Source organism: Triturus cristatus, chromosome 7, assembly GCF_964204655.1.
Source record: "Triturus cristatus chromosome 7, aTriCri1.1, whole genome shotgun sequence".
Taxonomy (NCBI): domain Eukaryota; kingdom Metazoa; phylum Chordata; class Amphibia; order Caudata; family Salamandridae; genus Triturus; species Triturus cristatus.
The window spans coordinates 661,970,792-661,992,518 of record NC_140590.1 but is presented as its reverse complement, the minus strand read 5'-3'; the positions used below and the strand labels follow the sequence as shown (position 1 = coordinate 661,992,518).

The 21,727-nt window shown below is 44.9% G+C and overlaps 1 protein-coding gene across 3 annotated transcripts in view; it reads left to right on the top strand.

Annotated features, from left to right (window-relative positions):
• Positions 1-21,727, top strand: part of LOC146810314 (ATP-binding cassette sub-family A member 10-like) — a 1,546,030-nt gene that overhangs the window by 505,191 nt on the left and 1,019,112 nt on the right. For all 3 annotated transcript variants that reach the window (XM_085617307.1, XM_085617308.1, XM_085617306.1), the window contains exon 11: positions 19,180-19,238. In XM_085617307.1, coding sequence (XP_085473433.1) covers positions 19,180-19,238 — 59 coding nt within the window. The remainder of the gene's footprint in view (positions 1-19,179; positions 19,239-21,727) is intronic.

Here is a 21,727-nt window from a genome sequence, read left to right as displayed (position 1 = left end):
TCTTTTTCTCATTCTTTTGCTGTGTTGTGTTATTTTTATTCTGAGATGCAGGTGGAAAGCGCCGGGACACTCTTTTCGAGTAGCCGTGCGCTATAAAAGAACGCTGTAACATAACATAACATAACATACATAGTGTGGGTACGGTGCGTATCACTATTGTAGTGGTGCCGTAGGGGTACGCGTGGTACGGACCGTACACACGCTCTCAGAGTGTGTGTACGGTCCGTACCACACGTACTCCTATGGCACCACTACTATAGTGATACGGGCCGTAAACACGCTCTGAGAGCGTGTGTACGGTCTGTAACACGCGTACTCCTACGGCACCACTACTATAGTGATACAGGCCATACACACGCTCTGAGAGCGTGTGTACGGTCCGTAACACGCGTACTCCGTCGGCACCACTACTATAGTGATACGGGCTGTACACACGCTCTGAGAGCATGTGTACGGGGCGTTTCAGACGCTTACACTGGTGATAGGAGGCGCACACAAAAGGAATGGAGGTCTCCGACTCGCACAAGGCTGTACATCAAGTCAGTGTCATTGCAGACTTCCATGTGCAGGGCCTAGGTGTGTCAGGCAGTGATATTGCACATGTCTTCTCATGTAGTTGCACAATTGATGTGTGATGATCTGTGTACACATGTCATGTGTGATGGGGCACTATGTGGCACACTTCCCCTTCACACTTTGCACATGTGTGCCTGTAGTACAAACGTGTCAAGCACAGCATCACTGGTATGGCACAGTCACCACCACCCGCAACTGTCCCCTGATGCCAGGGACAGGGACACTAACAACTGACATTTCATGATCAGCGTGCCCCGATGTGACTATGTCATGTGTGTGTCATGTGTTCCCATGAGCTTGCTGTTAGTGTTCCGTCAACTACATCTGCTGTTGCTGCATCCAACATGTTTCTGTGTGGAGATGGGCATGGCACACATCTACGCACACCATGCCACATGTGGATTCCCACGTAAGCAGGGTCTGTATGCATCGGACATGATATTTTCACATGAGGACATATCTGCGTCATTTCAATGTCTGTGTTTTCTGTTTTCACGTGTACCACTTCATCGCAATGTGTTTGATCTGTACATTTGACATTCCATGTGACCTGTGCATCTAGCTTGCCGTCAGCTGTCTGTATGAGATGACATCCTTTAAATGCAGCTATGTGGATTTATGTCACTCCTGTGATGTCTCTGGCTGTTCACTCAGACTGGCCCCCAGCTCGTTTCAGGGCATGTCATGTAGACTTGCCAATCAACGGGTGTATCTGGCTTTTCGTAGGAGTATCACCAAGCTGGCATACGTGTCCTGGATGTATTGCACAGACCAGACTCTGTATTTAGCTGATGTGTAGTAGCAGTTTAGCATGTGCTCTGTTCAATTACATTGATGTTGTTATGCTCTCAGTCTTCGTTATTCAATACAATTTTCTGCAGGGCACCGCCTGTCCCCCGACCAATGCCAGACTTGGGTGCCATGAGGGAACGTGCCTGCATCCAACGTTACAGATTCACTCAACAGTTGATTGAGGACTTGACCGACAAGTTGGCACCACACCTCCAACCGCGACACAGGTATCCTACTGCGCTGAACCCCAAGATGAAGGTGATGGCAGCCCTACATTTTTTTGCCACAGGTACGTTTCAATTCACCATAGCTGATGTTGGTGGCATGTCACAGACAATGTTCAGCCGTGTCCTGCATGATGTTTTGGGAGCCATGTTGGAGCACCTTGTTGAATTCATCCATTTTCCTACTCCTGAGGAGTTGACAGGTGTCAAGGGTGATTTCTGTGCCCTGGGAGGGATGCCCCATGTCATTGGGTCCATTGATGGGACACATGTGGCTTTGGTACCACCACAGGAGGTAGCCTATCGCAACCGTAAACATTACCACTCTATAAATGCCCTTGTGGTGTGTCTTGCTAACATGCTGATTTCCCATGTCTGTGCACGTTTTCCAGGGTCAGCACACAATGCCTACATCATGAGGCGTAGCAGGGTGCCACAAATGATGCTGCGGCTGCACAACGAATGAGCATGTCTTGTTGGAGGGTATACTCTGTTTGTCCTGTGTGTTGCAGTATCTTTGGCTCTTACGGCATCTCCTGACCCACTTATTTACATGATGTTTCCTTGTAGGGGACTCTGGCTATCCCAATATGCCATGGCTGATGATACCTCTCCGCACCCCAAGATCAGCTGCAGATCACCGGTACAACAATACACACGGGCAGACCAGGCGAGTGATTAAGAGGACGTTTGGCCTCCTGAAGAGCCGATTCCGGTGCCTTCACAAGACAGGCGGGTCCCTCGATATGCACCGGAGAAGGTCTGCAAAATCTTCCTCGTGTGCTGCATGCTGCACAACATGGCAGTGGAGAAGGCAGTGCCACTCATCCTGGAGCAGCATGAGCAGGAACATCCACCCGTGGAGGATGAAGGGCTTGGTCACGAGGCAAGTGAGGAGGAGGAGGAGGAGGAGGATATTCGGAATCAGCTCATACGCAACTTCTTCTCGTAATGGTGAGTCACTGGGTCTGAGTGTGCACACTTGTAGCCTTGTGTGGCATGTGTTGCAATGTGTGTGTCCAGCTGACTGTATGCTAAGTGACTTAGATGTGTATTCTGATGTGTCACTCGAGTGATGATGTCATTCCACACATTTGAGCAGAGACACTTTCTTTTAAATTAGCATGGGGACAACATTGTTCATGTTTAGTTAATGACCATGTATGCAGAGAAAAATCTTTTAGCTGACTTCTTATGTGTCTGTCATTCCCAGGTTCTTGCGCATGTTGTCTGCTCGTGTCATCGTTGTCCTCCTGCTATTCCTCATGAGTATTGCAACGTGTGCTGAATCAGTGTTCCATGCACGGACATGGGGAAATGTCATTTTGGGTAAGGATTGAAGCAAGGCATTTTGGGGGTGGTACGTGTTTGGAATGTGTGGGGACTGCTTCTGTGCATGTTGTGTTACCATGCATACATGTCTACTCACCATGGGGCACATAACATGTAGCATGACTCCCATGAATTGATAGTCACCCTTCGTGACAGTCATCTGTAATGGATTTTGGATTCTGATGAAGGCATCAATGTGTGTAAAACTTCCCTCTGAAACATACGGGATGCAACGGGTGGACATAGTTTGGGACATCCCCATAACAGGCTCAATGGAAAATTGCAGCCTCTCCGTGTGCAGCAGATGGTGTTTGGCTCATCCCCTTAACTTGTGTGCCAGTTCCTTTGGATTTACAACATCCGTGTTGTGAAGGGGGTGTCCAGCGTAGGTCCCACATGTTCAGTCAAATGACCTGTGAGTCTGTTCATATTGATGCATTTCCTTTAGTGTGAGTTTGAGTAATAAAGGTGTTCCTCACTAGGCCTGGGCTAAATTTCCGTTCCGCTTGCGGAAATTGCGATAATTTGACATTCTCGCGTTCCGCGGAGAGCGCGAAAATGTCAAAATTTCCGCACTCCGCAGCTTAGTGATAATTTGTTTCTTGCTCGCGTTGTAAAATAATACATTCTTGCACGCGCGATCGCCTTACCTGAATCCCCGCGTTCGCCGACAAGTTTTCCCGATCAGGTCGCGTTCTCCACGAGATGTTGGATTGTTGGTAGCCATTTGCGCTGTCTCGCGACAGTTCACGCCCGCAGTAATGTCATTGGTGGCGCGATCACGTCTTTCTTCTCGCGATCATGCACCACGAGAAGAATGAAAACAAGATGGCCGCGCACGCGAGCAACCGCATGGGTAAGTTGGCGAGCCGCGACCACGCAGAAAATACCAAGAACGGGCGGGAAAAAAACTTCCGTATCTTCGCGATATTTCCGCGTGTTTGCGGAGATTTGTAACATTTTCACGATAATTTGCGAAAGTCACTTTCGCAAATTCCGCCCACCCCTATTCCTCACCCTCCAAAGTGCCTCATCTCTGTCAATGCAGGTCTCTTGCCAGTTTGCATGTGTCATCTCTGGCATAGTTGTCAAAGATTGTGCATATGAGTGTATGTGTAGTTCAGCAATATGCATGCAGTTCTTCATGGCTAATAATCTCTATTGTGCATGAAGTCCATGGTTGTGTATGTATTTGGGCAGGTTGCTCCCCCCAACGGGCCATCAACGCCTGCTGAGGGTGTGTCTCCTGTGCGCAGCTCGGCCTTCTGTTTTCTGATCCTGTGTCAGTCATCTTTGGTGATTTTTCATCCATTTTCTCTGGGTGAGCCATGAGTAACCTGGCACTCCTTCCTTTACGTACGCCTGTTGCAGTTGTCCTTTCTGACATCCTTGTCTTTGTGTGCTACTTTCGGCCTAGTTTCCAGTACATGCCGCCTAATGCTGCGGCCCCTGCGGCAAGGGCCCACCAATTTCCCGGATTCTGCAACCCACACGCCTCCAAGATGCTCCTCCCTTCCTCCCTCCACCCATTCATTAGGCTGTCATCAGCTTGTCTGTGCCACTTTTGCGGCCACGCCGTGCCAAAGGCAGGACCGTCAGCGCATGCAACGTGCACATTGCACGACCCTCATGTCCTTGCATGGCCACCATCATACAACAGTCTCATGTTGCAGCCACCCTCCAAGAAATGTCCAACCGAAAATCAACCACCTGCTCTCAGGCATACCCTAAGCGCACACACGACACCTTCGCATGCTGAGTGTGCAACTCAAACTGCCTACACAGCGCTGCCCCGCCTTTCAGGCCCTGTCACACCAACCAGGTCATGTCCCTCCTACTCCACACCGGCTCCGTCCAACAGCATGCCATTGTACTCTGTTACATCCTCAACACAACAGGCCCACACATCACCTTCATGACAGTCACCTGGATAAAAGCATCCTCAGCACACAACTTCTTCATTGCCATCTCAGACGGATACAAGAGCACCCGCAGGGACGGCACTAACAATCCCGGAGGATGAATTGATATCTATTCACAAGTACGCACTCAGGCTCACAAATCCGGTTTGGCACAAACCCCCTGCAAACCCTCAGAGTAACACTCATCCACAGATCTCCAGGCCTACATCCACAATTCCGCAAAGCCATCAACACGTCCATCTTCATGCACGCCCTCACATACACAGGATACATGTGGCTGTGGGCCAGGAACTTCTGGCTGGATTAGAATCACACCAGCATCCATCATTGGTCCATCCACATTAGCATCCACGTCTCCGACAAGCAACACACTGCCACACACCCCGCTACCAATCCCCCAAAGATGCTTGATGTAAGTCAACTCAGACATGCCGTGTGGGACACTGGAACCAACACCACCGCCACACCCTGCAACCTCACACACTGGATCAGCAACTGATCCAACAATCTAGCCACATTGACGGACTTTCCTGTGACGCACAACAACAATTAAGCCACCTGGGACAAGGCAGACCTACTGGACTCATACACGTCTAGCAGGACTCTTGTGCACAGCTTACAACACAAATAACCATCAGTGGCCTTACAACCCTGGAAAACGGCACACAGAGCCATCCCCATATCATCAGCAAGGATAATTGGAGATCCTTCAGATGGGGCCGAGGCAAAAAAACGCACAACATCAAGGAGCTCATCAGCATTGTGAGTGCACTGACATCAGCTCACCATCCAAAAGACACCCCACCCTTGCAAGGCTGAGCCAATCCCTTGCAACTTTCTACCACTGCAAGCTCATGGACATACACACAAACCTTGGCACACAGAGGCAGAATGCACTATTATACGCGGGACCAACCCCCCTCAGGTTTTGGACTTCCATCATCAGGAAATAAAACACCCGGCTCATGTGCAACATCCCCTGGGGATCTCCATCAGGTCCTTCCCACACAACATCTCAACCACATCATTCCCCATCCTTGTAGCCCCCGTCCAGCACGTCATGTATGTATCATTGGAGTTAGCCACATTCCATGGTAGATAGAGGCATGCAGTGACCCAGGCCCTTCTTAGACAATGCACGGCAGGAACGCAGGCTCTCAAGGAACATCACCGTGCTTCCCTAGCCAGCACATGTCATCAGGAAGACAGTCAACGAGCAACTAACAAACTTCCTCCACGCAAAGAGCTCCAGGCAACCTGCACAAGACCATCTTCCACAGTAATACCCCACTGCAACCGTCATCATTGCCACCAACACCGACAACTTTGCCCTGCTCAACAATGGTGAGGCCACCCCCCTTGACCTTTCCACAGCATTATACACGATGCGCTCACACACTGTCAGCTCACACATCTCCAACAACTGGTATCCAGAGGATGGACCAGGATGAAATCACCAAGTAGCTCACCAGTAAGGCCATGGGAGTGGGACTCAAGCCTTAAGCATGTAGTACAGTGGCGACATCTGGCACATGGCCCAGGGCTCATCTCTCAGCGTGTCAATCTTCAATGTGTCCATGACCCCCCTCTCCACCATCACATGCACACACAACCTCATCATCATCTCGTATGCCATTGACAGCCAGCTGCTCCTCACCCTCACCAAAGACACAGCCACTGCCAGTTCCAACCTTCAAGAAGGCATGAGGTCCGTTGATGAATGGCTGAACATCAGCCACCTGAGACTGGACTTGGCCAGGACTGAGGTAATCATCTGAGGATTGTCCCCTTACAGCTGGGTCAACTCCTTGTGTCCCACCCGCCAGGGCACTGCACCAGCACCCAGTGCCCACGCATGCAAGATGGTGTGCATCATGGACTCGTCGCTCACAATTGCCATGCAACTCACCAGCATCTGTACCTCATGCTGCAACACCCTCCGCATGATGCACATGATCCACAGATAGATCTACTCCAAGGCAAGACAGACCATCCCCCAGTTCCATGACACCAGCCGTGTCAACTACAGCCCCGCCCTCTGCGGAGCAAGAACAGCCTAACTCCCGGAGAACTTGTCCACATCCAGGGTGCATCTGCACACCTCAGCTTCAACATCCCACGCCCCAGCCACATCACCGTCCACCTGAGATAGCTGCAATGGATACTGTCTGCTGCAGGATGACCTTCAGACTCCTCACCCACACTCAGGAGGCAGTCCACAACCCCAGACCCCAAACCAACCTTGGACGTCTGTCATCCAAGACCCCGTTGGGCCAACTCCGTGCATCCAACCTTGCCCTGGCCACCATTCTTCACATCCACCGAACTCCAGCATGCAGGAGATAGTTCTCCCACCTGGCCAAACATACCTGGGACTCCCTCCCCGGGAACCTCCACATGAGCCATGACCTCTACGCCTTAATGATACTCTTCCAAATAGGTCTGTCCGCACAGTATTGCAAGCCCCCCTCACCAGCTGGAGGCCATCATGGGTGAGTATTGTGCTCCATGTCTGTATTGGATGATACATTGCGACCCATGTGTGTCCTGTACCGGACTCAGATCCCAGGGTATGGATGGCTGGAGTTAGTTCAACACTTAGGCATAGTTTGACATTTCCCCACACGTATGTTGTGGACTCATGCAAAATGACTGCAACATCTAATTAAAGAAATTTAGTTTTATTCTCGGTGGGGGCGTGTTTTGTGGGAAAAAATAGGTGCTATACAGTGTCCCTAGAATCCAAAGTTCACAGGGGGAGATGGGATCCTTGGCATTTGAAGTCATCAGAGTCCAGAACACAGTGTTTATCATCATTGGTCAGACTGTGACCAGCAAGTCCATGTGGCAGAGAATGTCAGTGAATGAGGTGATGCTGTTGCGCATGAAGGCCAGGTGCCAGGCCAGGTGACCTGGGAGATGTGGATGATCTGCTGCCTCTCACGGTCTTTTCCATGGATGACCCACCTTCCTCGCGGGACCCTCAGATGCAGGCCGTGACGATGGTTGGGATGCTCCGTCGGATGAATCCATATCCTCCTCCCTCCCTGTGGCTGGTGGTGGTCTTCGCCTGGTGGCACAGGGAGGGTTGCCCATGTTGTCGGCGATCCGACGGAGTGAACGGCTTATGTCCGTTTGCACCGCCAGGAGCTCAGCCAGTCTTGCCTCCATCCGTCCTTGGTGTTCTTGTTGACTGGCGTGTTGCTCGGCCTGCTGGTTCTTAATCTCTGTGAGGGACTCCACTACCTGGCTGATGGCCCTGGTGTCACGCCGGTATGCGTCCATGATGTTGCTTATGTGTGACATACCGGTCCCTTCAGCTGGCTGGTCAGGTTCTTGCCTCCGCCTGCCTCCACTCCCACCACCCCTGCCCACACGAGCCTGGCCTGCCGTTGTGGGCACATCGGGTCTACGGGACCCCTGAGGGATGGCAGTTGCGGGGTTGTCTGCCTCCTCCTGGGTGCCCGGCGAACCTTGTCCCTCCAGGTCAGACTGGCTCAGTTGTTCAGTGCGGGCAGGGCTCCTGGGTGTCTCCTGGGATGTGGCAGGAATGGGGGTGTTTGTTGGCACAGATGTTCCTGAAGCAGGTGCTGCAGGGGCTTGGACACCAGAGGGTCCAGGTGGGTTGGGGTCATCCGCAGAGTGTTGAGAGGCGTCGCTGCCGGTGGGCTCAGGTTCCTCCCGAGCCTGGGACTGTGATTCTTCACCCCCATTGTTGGGGGGAGATCCATCAGGTTGCCCTGTGTGTGAGAGAGACACAATGTTAATGCTGTTTCATGCGACATCCATGCTTCATACATATTCAAGTTGGCACAGTTCCTCCAGGTAGTTGTATGTGCCTAGCATTCTCCTCAATGTTCACTTGTGAATGGGTATGTTGCGGGGGACAGATTGATATGCTCTCCTGAGTGTTTGACATGTAGATTTTTGGCTTGGATGCTTCTTTGGCTATGGATTGATCTTGTTGTGTCACATGTCCATTGTGAGAGTGGGTAAATCAATTGCCTGCCCCGGGGATGTGTGCTTGTGTAAGGGGTGTGTGTGACAGGGCCTGCTGGTGGGTGTAGTGTGATTTGGCAGTGGGTCTCCCAGGTGATGTATCTGTCCCTTCATGGAGCATGCTGCCATGACAGTGAGTGTGAGTTCCTGTCCTAGATATCTGAGTATCTTCTGATATGTTGGTGTTTGAGTTTGCAGTGGTCACAGGAGGGCCTTGTGCTTCCTACTGCAGGGCCAAGTGTCAGCTACCTTGTCAGTACTTTGCCAGTCCCTGTGCATTGAGCATGGTGCATGGGTATGTACCTGGGCCATATGGGCTGAGGGCAATGGTGTCTGATTCAGAGTTGAACAATGTGTTTGGTGAACCCCACCCTCCCACCATCTCGGACATCCAGTCTCGGGTTAGTGCTTCGTGTAGCCTGGGACATGGCATGGCCTTGCTTTGTGAATGGGGCATACACATGTTAGTGGCATGAGCGTTGTTTTTGAGTGTGGTTGTGTCCGGTGAGGGATTGAGGGTAGTTGCGTGCATTTTGTGTAGTTGGGGTGTGAATGCCATTCCCCCCATGTTCCATGAGTTGTTTGTGTACTCACCAGGCTCTGGAAGTCCTTGAAGTCCGTGTACTTCCACCGGCAGAAGCAGGGCCATCACCTTCTCCTCCCAGGGATGGTAATGTACCGGTCAGCGGGGCAGCCCACCTCCAGTGATGTTGCTCTGGGCGTAGTCCTCGTTCATTTTCCGCTTGACTGCCCTCCGCAGATCGTACCACCTGGCTTGGCATTCATTCCTGGTCCCTCTGACAGCATTCACCCTATCGACGATTCTCTGCCACAGGCGTGATTTTTTGGCTATGCTGGTCTGTCTGACCAATGTTCCAAAGAGCTGTGGCTCGACTCTGATGACTTCGTTGACAAGGATGTCCAGCTCCTCCCTTGTGAACTTTGGATTCTTGTCTGTGGGCATGGTGTGGGGTGAGGGTGTGGATGGTTGTGGGTGTGTGGGTGTGAATGTGAAGGTGTGTGTGGGAATGTGAAGAGGGGTATGTGTGAAGGAGTTTGTGTGGAGGTGTATATGTTAAGGTGTATGGGTGCAGTTGTTGGGGTGTGCTCTGTAGCTGCAGTGAGTCTGTTGCAAAGGCTCATGGTTTGTGTGTGTGGGCCCTTTTTATTGGTCCATTTGTGGGTGTGCCTGAGTTTAAAATGTTGGTGGGTGTGATATAAGGGGTGGTTGTGAGTTTGGGCCTCTGTTTGCCTGTTTGGATGTGCCAGGTCAGTCATTTTGATGTTTTTTCTACTGTAGACGTGTTTTGTGGTGTTGTGCGAGTCGAATTGACCCTCCTTGTGCTGTTTTACAGTGTCCTGGTTCAGTATGAGTCGTTTTCGCGTGTGTAAGGTGCGTACATACGCGATGTTGTTGTACGGTGCTCGCATACGCAATGTTGTTGTAAGGTCCGTACATACGCGATGTTGGGGGACGGGGCTGGGGTACGGTGCGTCCAAGTATGGGGCTGGGGTACGGTGCGTCCAAGTAGGGGGCTGGGGTACGGTGCTGGGGTACGGTGCATACAAGTACGGGGCTGGGGTATGGTGCGTACAAGTACGGGGCTGGGGTACGGTGCTGGGGTACGGTGCGTCCAAGTACGGGGCTGGGATACGGTGCGTCCAAGTACGGGGCTGGGGTACGGTGCTGGGGTATGGTGCGTACAAGTACAGGGCTGGGGTACAGTGCGTACCAGTATGGGGCTGGGGCATGGTGCTGGGGTACGGGGCTGGGGTACGGTGCTGGGGTACGGTGCGTCCAAGTATGGGGCTGCGGTACGGTGCTGGGGTACAGTGTGTCCAAGTACGGGGCTGGGGTATGGTGCAGGGGTACGGTGCGTACAAGTACGGGGCTGGGGTACGGTGCGGACATGGGGGGAGATGTACGGTGCTGACATACGGGGGAGTACGGTGCTGACATACGGGGGTATGTGCGGACACACGCGGGGGGAGGGGGGGCTGTACGACTCGTATCCCGGGTACAAGTTTACCCGGGATACGAGTGGTACAGAGTTCGCTACGTACGGGACGTTTTACATACGCTTGTGTATTCGGAAGGGCGGTACGGATCGTATTTGTGCGCTCGGACTTCAGTTTTATGATTTGTACGTAAAACTGTCCGGGTACGTCTCGTAGACCTTTTCCCGATATGAATCGCATGTATTTTTCACGTACGAATCCTACTTCACCGGTGGGACAGGACTTGTACGATTTGTACGTAAAAATATACAGATACGAGTCGTACGGGACATTTTTTTACCCAATCGGAATCTGCACCTAAATGTATACTTTAAAAAAATCATAATGTTTTACAACATTTTTTGACATATTTAACAGTTTTAATATTTTTTTAGATTTTCTTAACTTTTCATTAAATACTTTTTCTATATTTCCCATTCTTTTCTATATATTATTTATTTTATCCCAACCTTCTATTTTGTAGTCCATTGGTGTTGTTTTGGGTCTATTTTACCAGAACCAAGTTGTGTTTAGGTGTTGCTGTTCATCGGAACATGTAAGTCCCTTTTTAAAGGAATTTTTAAGGGTTTTGAGGGTAAGGGGGGGTTTGGGATGTCTGTTTAAAACTTGGATATTGTGTTGTTTGTGAGATTTTGGTATATTTAGATATGTTTTTGTTCACGTTGTGCACTTTTTTGTCAGTGTGCGTTTAAAATAAAATGTTATATTAATGTATTAATGTATGCATCTTATATATTTAATTATTTGATTTGTTTATGTTTTGATTATTAAATGTTATGTATGTGTATATTTGGGACTGTAATGTACCTTATTGTGCGACTGGATTTCCGAATTTTTTTGACGAGATTTGTCAACAATTTTTTGGAGCCTAAAGACTTTGGATTGCTTCAATGGTTTTGATTGAATTGTTTATACTTTTACATTTTTGAGGGGGCTATTTGGATTTGTTTTCGTCATATTTTTGTGGATTTACTATTTTCTGTCACGTGGAGTTGGAGAAAGGTCTGCAGTTACATAGCAGTAACTTTTAATTCTTACTTTTGTTGTGGTTGGGAAATGTGATACTATATGGTTTATGTTACGTTAATGTTAATAATATTTACTTGATATGGTGTATTAAATTTGCTTTTAAGTGGATTGGTTGGTTATTGTTAAGTTTTTGTAATTATAATTCCATATATTTTTATTATAGCAGTGTGTATTGACTTTGTAATCTTATATAATATTTTCACTCATATAATAACATTTTAATATATTTTTTTAAAGGATCTTTTTTTAATTAGAGTTGGCTGTAGTTTTTGAGGTTCTTGAGAAGTTGATATTCACTTTATAATATGATTTTAGCTATCATTTCTAATGGCCTAATTATGAGTTTGACGGTCCATAGGACCAGCAAATTCATGGTGGAGGTGTGGTGGCAGTGTGGGACTGCCGGACCAGTGGTCCAACCGCTGTATTACAACTACAGTGGTCTGACCGCCATTGAAGCGCAGCAACCCTCAGGGGTATGTGATTCTTGCATGTTACACGACACCGCCAAGCATATTACGTGTTTCCTCAGTGCCACAGATTTCATTGCAGCACTGCCATGAAATCTGTGGTGGTGAAGAAACTAAGAGAGCCCTACAGGGCCCCCTTTTCCCTCATGGCCTGAGGATGCATGCAGGGGGCACATGATGAGCCCCTCCTGTCTGCATGCACCCTGCAGTCCATGAATTCAGGAACGGGCTTTGGTGTTCCCATGGCAGTGCCTTTTTAATAGGCACAGTCATGGGAACACCAAAGGACTGACTGCCAGATCATGAGAAACCTCATATTCTGGTGGGCGGCTGGCAGTGAGGTTTGGTGTTGTGGTAGCTGGGTGGTTGCCTGCCGCCTCCCTCCCACACAGCCAAACTCAGAATCAGGCCCTAATTAATGTAGTCCTTTGTTATATACAAAGAGTATGACTTTAAATTGTAGCATGAAATACGTTCTTTTAGTTTGTTTGCTAAGTTTTGGGCCAATTTAGGTAACAGATTGCTCTATTTTTAATTCTTGGCAGCTTTGCTCTTTTTGTAATGCTTTGATAAATTAGTGTTATGTGGTTTGAGTCCTACCTAGTGTGGATTGGAAGACATTCTGCCATCCTTCCACTGCATTGTTTGATTTGACTTCCTCTGCTAGGGTGGTGCCATAGATCCACAATGGTAGCTGGAATTTGCCTTGGCATCTGTGTCCTGACCGATGCAGTTGCTCAACTCAAGTGTCTTCGAAAAAGTCCTATAGGGTACTAAGTTTGTAGAAAGGACTTTCTAGTAGTAAGTTATAGTGTTTGGATTCCTCTCTGACAGGTCTGTAGGCTAGTGCTATCATCTTCTTTTATTTCAAAGGCAAATTGGTTGTTAGTATGGTATTCTACACTTAGAATAGATTGTTAGAGGTGTTGTCATATACTTTGACTAAAGTGATAGTAACAGCCTTGTGTGGTTGTTTGGGGGTATATTTTGGGGATTGTTTGAATAATGGCTTGTTCAAAAGTCCATGATTATTTTTGCGGGGTAGTAGTTATTTGTTTGTTATTTTAAATAGGTTAGGAGTTGAAAGTAGGTGCTTCTTAGTTTTTTGGTAGTAAAGCATATGTGACATTGGTACATTGATATTTATCATGTATTGTGTATGGTGAATGGTTTGGACACACTTTTTGAAGGTCCCATCCATCATCCAGGCTTGACATTGGGTCCGATTCATTAAGTAATTTGCTGTAGAGATGATTAGGATTTGTTTTTTATTATTTAGATTATCGTATGTAAAGGAAGAGTTTTCATTATGTGTACTTGTTAAATGGTCAGGTAAGTGTATGTGTTGGCATCTTCTAGGGACAGTTGGGGGTACAGGGGGTGTTTTTTTTAGTGTATGCAATTAAGGTGCCGATTCCGATCCGTTAAAAATATTCCCCGTACTAATCGTATCCGGATTTTTTTACGTACGAATCGTGCAAGTCCCGTACAAACTGTCAAGTACGATTCGTATGTAAAAAACTCCATACGAATCGCATTGGGAAAAGTCCCCAACACGTCCTTGGGTCGGAAAAAGTGTCCGACATGTCCCCGGACAGTTTCACGTACGGATCGTGAAACCGAAGTCCGAACGCACAAGTACGATCCGTCCCGTCCGTCCGAATGCACAACCGTATGGTAAAAACACCGTATGGAGCGAACCACTATAGTAACCATGGAGACGTCCAAACATGTGTCTGCATACGCGCCGGACCCCCAGCCACCCCGTATGTACGGTGCGTACCCCCACCCCCGAATGTACGGTACTGACCCCCAGCGCGTAGTGCTGGGGGTACGCTCCGTACATACGGGGGTGGGGGTACACACTGTACATACACGGGTGGGGTGGGGGTATGCACCGGACATACGGGGGTGGGGGTACGCACCGTACATACACGGGTGGGGTGGGGTTACGCACCGTACATACACGGGTGGGGTGGGGGTACGCACCGTACATACACGGGTGGCTGGGGGGGTGTACGGCCCCCTTTACCTCACGCTTCGCGGCGTACTTAGCTTTTCCGGCACTTTTTGGGTGCTGTACAAATATTGCCGTCCGGAGTGCAGACGGTACGAATCGTACTTGCTGGTACGTAAAAAGCTGCCAAACTCCGTCCGCATGTCGCGTATGCGCCGTCCCGGATCACATTTGTATGTATTTTTGTGTCGGTCGGTGTTTTGTACGATTCGTACGGAAATGGTGTTTACGTATGAATTGTACTTGCATGTTTGTATGGTGTTTTTACCGGGTACGAGTCGGACGGAGAAAACGCTCCGACCGACGGTTCGTACCCGGTTTCTCCACGATCGGAATCGACACCTAAATGTTTTAGTGTGGGGCTGGGTGGTAGTTGGCCTGTGATGTGTTCAGGGACTTTGGGTACTATGTATTTAAGGATTTTGCTTGTGGGCTCCTGGGAGCTAGTGCTTGTCTCTAACATTAATTACAACGTTATCTTTTGTAGTTGCCATCTCGTAGCATGCTTTAGAGTAATATTTAGTACATTTCCAATTTATTTTTTCTGTTGATGCACTTTCTTAGATGTAGATGTTGCCCATGTGAATGAATAATTGCTTTCCTTTCTGTGAAATGATCGACTTGGCGACTTCTCTCATTGTATCTGTGAGTAGTTTAATAGAATACATTTATATAATATTTTAACATTTTCATGTTTGTTTATACTTATATGTTTTGTTGAGATGTTTTCCATAGTTGTGCAGCTTTTCTTTTGAGATTGTTTTAACACGGAGCAGGTGCTTACTTTTCTGTTGAAAGAGAAAAAGGGTAGATTCATTAAAAAAAATTATTTTTGTTGAGGTTTTGGGATTTATGTTGTTATTTGGTTGCTGTTTGGGTGAGTTTATAATTTCTTATTTACGTATACTTTATTATTTGTGGTTGGTGCATAGTCATATTTGATATTTTCTGGCAGTTCGTTGGTTTGGAAGTTGTATTTTCTTCTTTTAGATAGTCCATGTAAAAAGATAAAAGTTACAGAGTGTGTTACTATTTATTTGTTAATTTATATTTTGCAGTTTAATAACAGTACATTTTTACTTTAAATATAAGTCTTACTTACTTGATTATGTATTTGTTGATATGTATTATTTCTTTTTTGCTCATTTGCTGTTAGAATCCAGCAAAGTTTCCTCCTCTTGCAGTGTCATTTTTGGAGTATTTATTTGTTTTAATTAGTGCACCTTTATATTGTTGGTTTAATTGTTTGTTTGCCTTTATTGGTTAAAGTTGTTTATAGAGTTATATTACTGATTGATTTAGTGTAGTTTGAATTTTTTAATCATGTTTATTTATATTAATGTATATTTATGTTTGTGTTTAAATGTTTTAATGAATATTCATGCTTTTGGTGGTTTCATTGTATGTTTTTAGGTGTATGATTATTTTTTAGGTGAATTTTTAATTTGTGGCTGATGTAATATATTTTTATTCAAACATGGATATTTATTACAAGTTTTAGGTTCATTTGAAGTAACTGTTTTTTGTTAAAGTGGTGTTTTTTTAAGGTTGTATTAGTTATGTTGGCGATAATATTCTAGTCGATATGGTGTGAATAGATATCTTTGACATATGTTTATTCATTGGTGATGATTTTTGTGTTTCTGATATTTCTGTTATTGATATATGTACAAATCGGTGTTTTGACAGATATTTGTGTGCTCGATATTTGTTATCTTTATAGTTGGGTATAAGAAGTCAATATTTTTGTTCTCAATATTTAATTTCTGATATTTATGTATTTTGATATTTGTTGGTTCAATATTATATCAGAGGTCTAAAATCGGGCCCCACCTCTAAAGCCTCAACAGTCTCTCTGCTCCCTCGGGGATTTAAGCATTTACCTTGCTATACCAAGCAAGCGACTCGGTCGGTGAATTTCATGTAGCTTGCATCGTACTTGCTCGCTCGTACAGCTGTATGAGTCGGCCGGAAAACACGCGTACGGCTCGTTGTTTTTCCGGGTGAACCCGATTCGGTGCCCTTCCGACCGAGATCGGAATCGGCCCCCAAATCCAAATATCATCTCTTTTGCCATGCTGAATGAGTTGGGTCCGCCACTCCCTGGGGTAACATACCAACCCCACATATTTCTGAAAACTAGACCTCAAGGGGAGTTCAGGGTGGTGTGCTTTGCTTGGTTCCCTTGATGTTTTCCTACCCACAATGCCAAACAAGCCCCAAACTTTGCATAAAATCACACATTTTCCTTTCATTTATATGACGCAGACTTCCGGAATCTGCAGGGAGCCACACATTTCCGACCACCCAGCATTCCCCCACTCGTCTCAAAACACTACCCCACTTGTGGGGCGCAACCCAGTGCCCGCTGCACAAAAGGCACCAAAAAGCACTGTGGAAACATTGGAAATAGGGTTAGTTGTGGTATTTAGGACCAGACTCAGCCGCCATGAAGAGGAGCCTACCATACCCTGGCATTTCAGCAAACTAGACACATTGGTGAGTCTAGGGCAATGAGCCTCATATTGATTCTGCAATCTTTTATTACCTACGATGCCCTGCAAAGTTCAAACTTTGCCTAAAATCCCAAATTTACCTTGCAGTTTTGTGATGTAAACTTCCGGAATCCAAAAACCTCTTACCAGCCAGAATTCCCCCTCTTGTACCGATAAATACACTAGCCCCCTAGGCCTAGAACCACAAAAGAAATGGATCTAAACAAGGAAAATGGAAGCCCTCGTAAAGAACTTGCACTGTCTTTAGTTTGATCACAAAAGTGTGAGGAAAATGTGTGTTTGTAACCAAGATTAAGATTTTCAAGAGCTTCTGATTAAAAGAATCCTTGAGAGATCCATGCAGGTCACACAAACCTGGACCATCTCTGTTTCAGAAATGTCCTGGGTCCCAGTTGAGCTAAGGCCCAATATCCATAGCTACTACAATTGCAAAAAAATGTTTGTTTTGATTGGACATTTTTGAGCTGTACATTTTTTCTTATCAGAGGCACAAGACCGCCTACCCAAGTGGGTACCTTGTTTATAGGGAGATGTATGGGAGAATTGGGTAGTTGGAAATTTGGGAATTCCAGAACTTTTCCTCACAAGCATGAGAAAAAAATGTGTATTTTTAGCTAATGTTTGAGGATTACAAGGGCTACTGGTTAAGAAAACCTTGTGAGAACAACATGAGTCGCACTACACTGGACTCCCCTGGGCATGTAATCTTAAGAAATATCCAGGAATGGTGGGTTTCCCTGAGCAGTGGCTAAGCTAGGGCCCAAGTCCTGCAACTACACGTATTGTAAAAAAGTGCTGATTTTGCTATCTGAAAAGTTGATGTCTTTAGGTCGTTTAGCAGAGCTTTTTGTGTAATAGGCGCTAGGGCCAGCCACACAAATGTGTTACCATTTTTATCAGGATACATGTGGGAGCACAGAATAGTAGAACATTTGTTACTACCAATTGGATTTCTCTGCATTTCTGGCTTCTAAATCTGAGCAAGCGTGAAATAAAGAAACACTTTGTAAAACACCCCCTCAATCAAATGATAATATGGGTAACCACAAATTCAGAAGTGTACAAATAACTAATGTTTCTAAACTCAGTAGGTTGTGTACATTTCAGCGACAAATAGGTTTCCTTCATACCTATTTTTCAATCTTTTTATTTTACAATTTGAATTGCTGTATAGTTTGTACACAATGAAAAATCGCTGTAAGGTGCTGCTCAATTGTTAGCTCTGGATGTACCTTTTAAATCCCTGCAACCAGAAGAGTTTGTTAGATGTCACAAATTACAGTTTTTTTCTGCTCAATTTCAGAAATGTAATAGTTAGTTTCTTTGGAAAACCCTTATGGATCTACACAAATGACCCATGCTGAATTCAGAATGCTGTCTACTTTTCAGTAATGTATTGCTTTCTGGGATCACCCATTATTTTTACACTTGTATTCATCACTAACTTTAAGTAGGCTGAAACCAAAAAAATTAGGAAAAATGGATTGCCTATTAGCAAAATGCAAGATTTGAGGTAAAATATTTTTGGGATACAATTTTGCTTGTTCCTGAAAGCTGAGGAGATGGTGATCCAAGCGTAGCAAATCTTTTTTGAGGACATTATTTAAAAAATGTATATAAGCTTTCTTTCACACTTTTTTCCCATTGTTCTCACAAAAACACCAACAACATTTAGGTATATTTTGGCAATTTTCTTGGCTCCTTCTAGGGAATTACAACCCCTGTATGCCTACAGAATCCCAAGAATGATGGGGAGAAAAGCACATAAATTGGCATATATACCTTTACTGGAATCTTTTTTTTAAAGGCTTAAGCACAAGCTGCTTCAAACATCCATAAAAGGACTTAGCAGTGGGGGAGGGGGTGGAATCCTTAGCAGTCAAGAGGTGATGGCCACAAGCTCTTTATTGCTAAGATAGTATGGTGTTTTGATTAGATTATATGTCATTTAAGTTAGAGATACTGCAATGCAGCAATCACGACTATGTACATTAGAGGTTTTTTGACTCTCAGTATAACCTGGAGCTCACAGCCATTGTGCTGTATGTCTGAAGGTTAATTAAAGAAGGCAATGTATACAAATCGAAATAAAATGTACAGAAGTTACAATGGTAAGTGATTTTTCCTGCCATATGATCTTCACATCCTGGAACCTTATATGGTATTTCAACTATCATAAACATTTGTAAGTGGATATGTGATCATAAATGGGATAGTGGAGTGTGTTCATGTTTGGCAGTCAATGTTCAAGCTTTTTCTTAATTTTTGCATTTCTACTTTCAGAATCAACAATGTAAATAAGACCTACAATCAGAAGGACACAAACGTGGAAGCTTTGAAGGGTACGCATAATGCCATACTCTTACCTTACACTTGATTTAAATGTTCATTACCCAGGTATCATTTTGCAGAAAACGTGCACTTTATGTGCTACTTTCCTGCTGGAAGTCTATTCTCGAGTCTACTCTGCATTCTTTGGGAGTTTTGGAGAAGGATATGGTCACTTTAACTCATCACATATTAATTTAGCAAGAAGAAAGGGGCAACCTCAATGTCGATTGTTTTCCTGTGTTATCTTATTCCCACCTGTAATTAGATATTACGTACAGAAACCCATGGTGGGCTGTCTAGAAGTCCAGTTTTATACGTGCCAGAGCTACTGGGGAAACATCACTCCATATTAAAGAACTATTACACTGCCTCCACACTAATTGTTTTGAACAACAGTAATCAGACTCAAAATGTAAATTCAAGAACAAAATGGAGCACCTGACTCCTAAGAATGGAAACATTTTCCCTTTGCTTAAAAACGACATAATAACAATGATTGTGAAATGACTGAGAAATTTCGTGAAATACTATAAATATTTTGCAAAACACTTTTAAAGGAAAATGGAGCTTATTAGTATCATACAAATTTTTGATAGATATTTGTCTAAATAATGTCCCTGTGAATGAATCTCTTGAAAGAAAATATACTAGTATAGGTAATGCAACATTTTAAGTAACACCCTTTTTAAAGTAATGCACACATCCAAAAGTAATTAGGCTCTGGATCTATCTGTTGGTACCAATCTGGCAGAAAGGTAGCTACTGAGAAGCATAGAGCTGAATATAAAGGTATACCAGATTGCACAAGATTGAGTGGGGTACTTATGAAACAATTCGCCATCATATGCAAGAAAAGGGTGGGAAAGTGAAGAGTTTCTTTCCTACAGGATGGCAGTCTAGTGAAACTGGGACGTTCATATCAACAATTAATGTTTGTCCTTGAAGTGATGAGTCTTTTTTACTGTATGAATTATATATAAGAATGATAAATATGTGTATATATATATATATATATATCTATATATATATATATATAGTTAATATTGCAGAAAGACAGGTTAATGTGTATATTAGTAATTTATGATGAAGTAATAATGCAGGTGGAAGATGACCAGTGCATAAGAAATGATTATGATGAAGTCTTCCTCTAAAAAGTAAGGGCCCAATTCACAAAAGAAATCTGAGCCAAAATCCTAACTTTATGACTTTCGGTATTCACAAAGTGCATTTAGGAGTAGTACATTTAGGATTCCTAACCTTACTCCTCCTAAATGCACTTTGTGAATACTGAAAGTCGTAAAGTTAGGATTTTATGACCTAAATTTAAGTTTAACTGAAACAAAATCCTAACTTTACGACTTTCGGTATTTACAAAGTGTATTTAGGAGTAGTAAAGTTAGGAATCCTAACTTAACTACTTCTAAATAAACTGTCTGAATACCAAAAGTCGTAAAGAAGTCGTAAAGTTAAGATTTTGTCTCAGAATTTTTGTGAATCGGGCCCTAAGGATTTATTTTGTGATTAAATGAAAACTGAGTGGATTTTCCTTCTCTTGTGTGTTTTGAAAGAAAGATTGCCTTGGACTATACATTTTATCGGCCTGAGTGTAGCTCGCAGAATTTTGCTGCGTGGAACTCCGCAAAGGTAAAAAAAAAACTCAGCAAAGTTCCGCGAGTGACGGAGTGCAGTGCGAACTGCAGTTTGTGCTGGTATTCCCGCAGCTTAGGTAGAAATTCTACCCGAGCGTCAGCTCGGGCTCGCAAACTTACTGTTCGCAAGTGGGGAAAAAGGTCCGCTGCTCATCGCAAAGTGGAGTTTTCTGCACTCCACGAGCTCCACTGAGTGCGGAGTGCAGAAAACTCCTCAAACTCCGGGAACAGATGAAAGTTCACTGCCCAGGCCTAGAATTTTAGTGGTTTAGTATGTGAGTATTTGTGGACTATTGGGAAGAGAATCTATCTTGTGCTTGTTCGATGTTCTTTAAGATTAAACTATATTTAGCTTTTGATATGTTTAGTTTAAGATAGATTCTTGATTGCTAGATCTGAATGATAAACATGCATTCCTTAAATCAAAAACTGTCCTAGACTAATGTTATTTTCAGATATGTTGTCTGACACAGCCGTAATTGGTTTTTTTTTTATTTTAATTTTCCGGTTTGCCAGAAAAACTCTTAGCTCCTCATTCTGAGATGACAAAGAATAGCAGCTGGTCAACATTTAACTTGGAAATGCGGTTATTGCACATTGTGGTATTACCTTGTGTCATTTTACCATGTGAATCTGATTCTGAGTTACTCATCTTGAAAGAGGATAGTATGCAGGTTCTGCATTACTGTTTGGTAATACTGTCAGTCAGTTAAAATAACTTTATTCAACAAGAATGCCATAAAAGTACGTCAGAAATTATTTTAAGTACACAATACATTCAACAATTATAAATAATGATTACAGTTGACATGTTCTAGTAAAAATAGTAAAAAGATCCATAATTCATGATT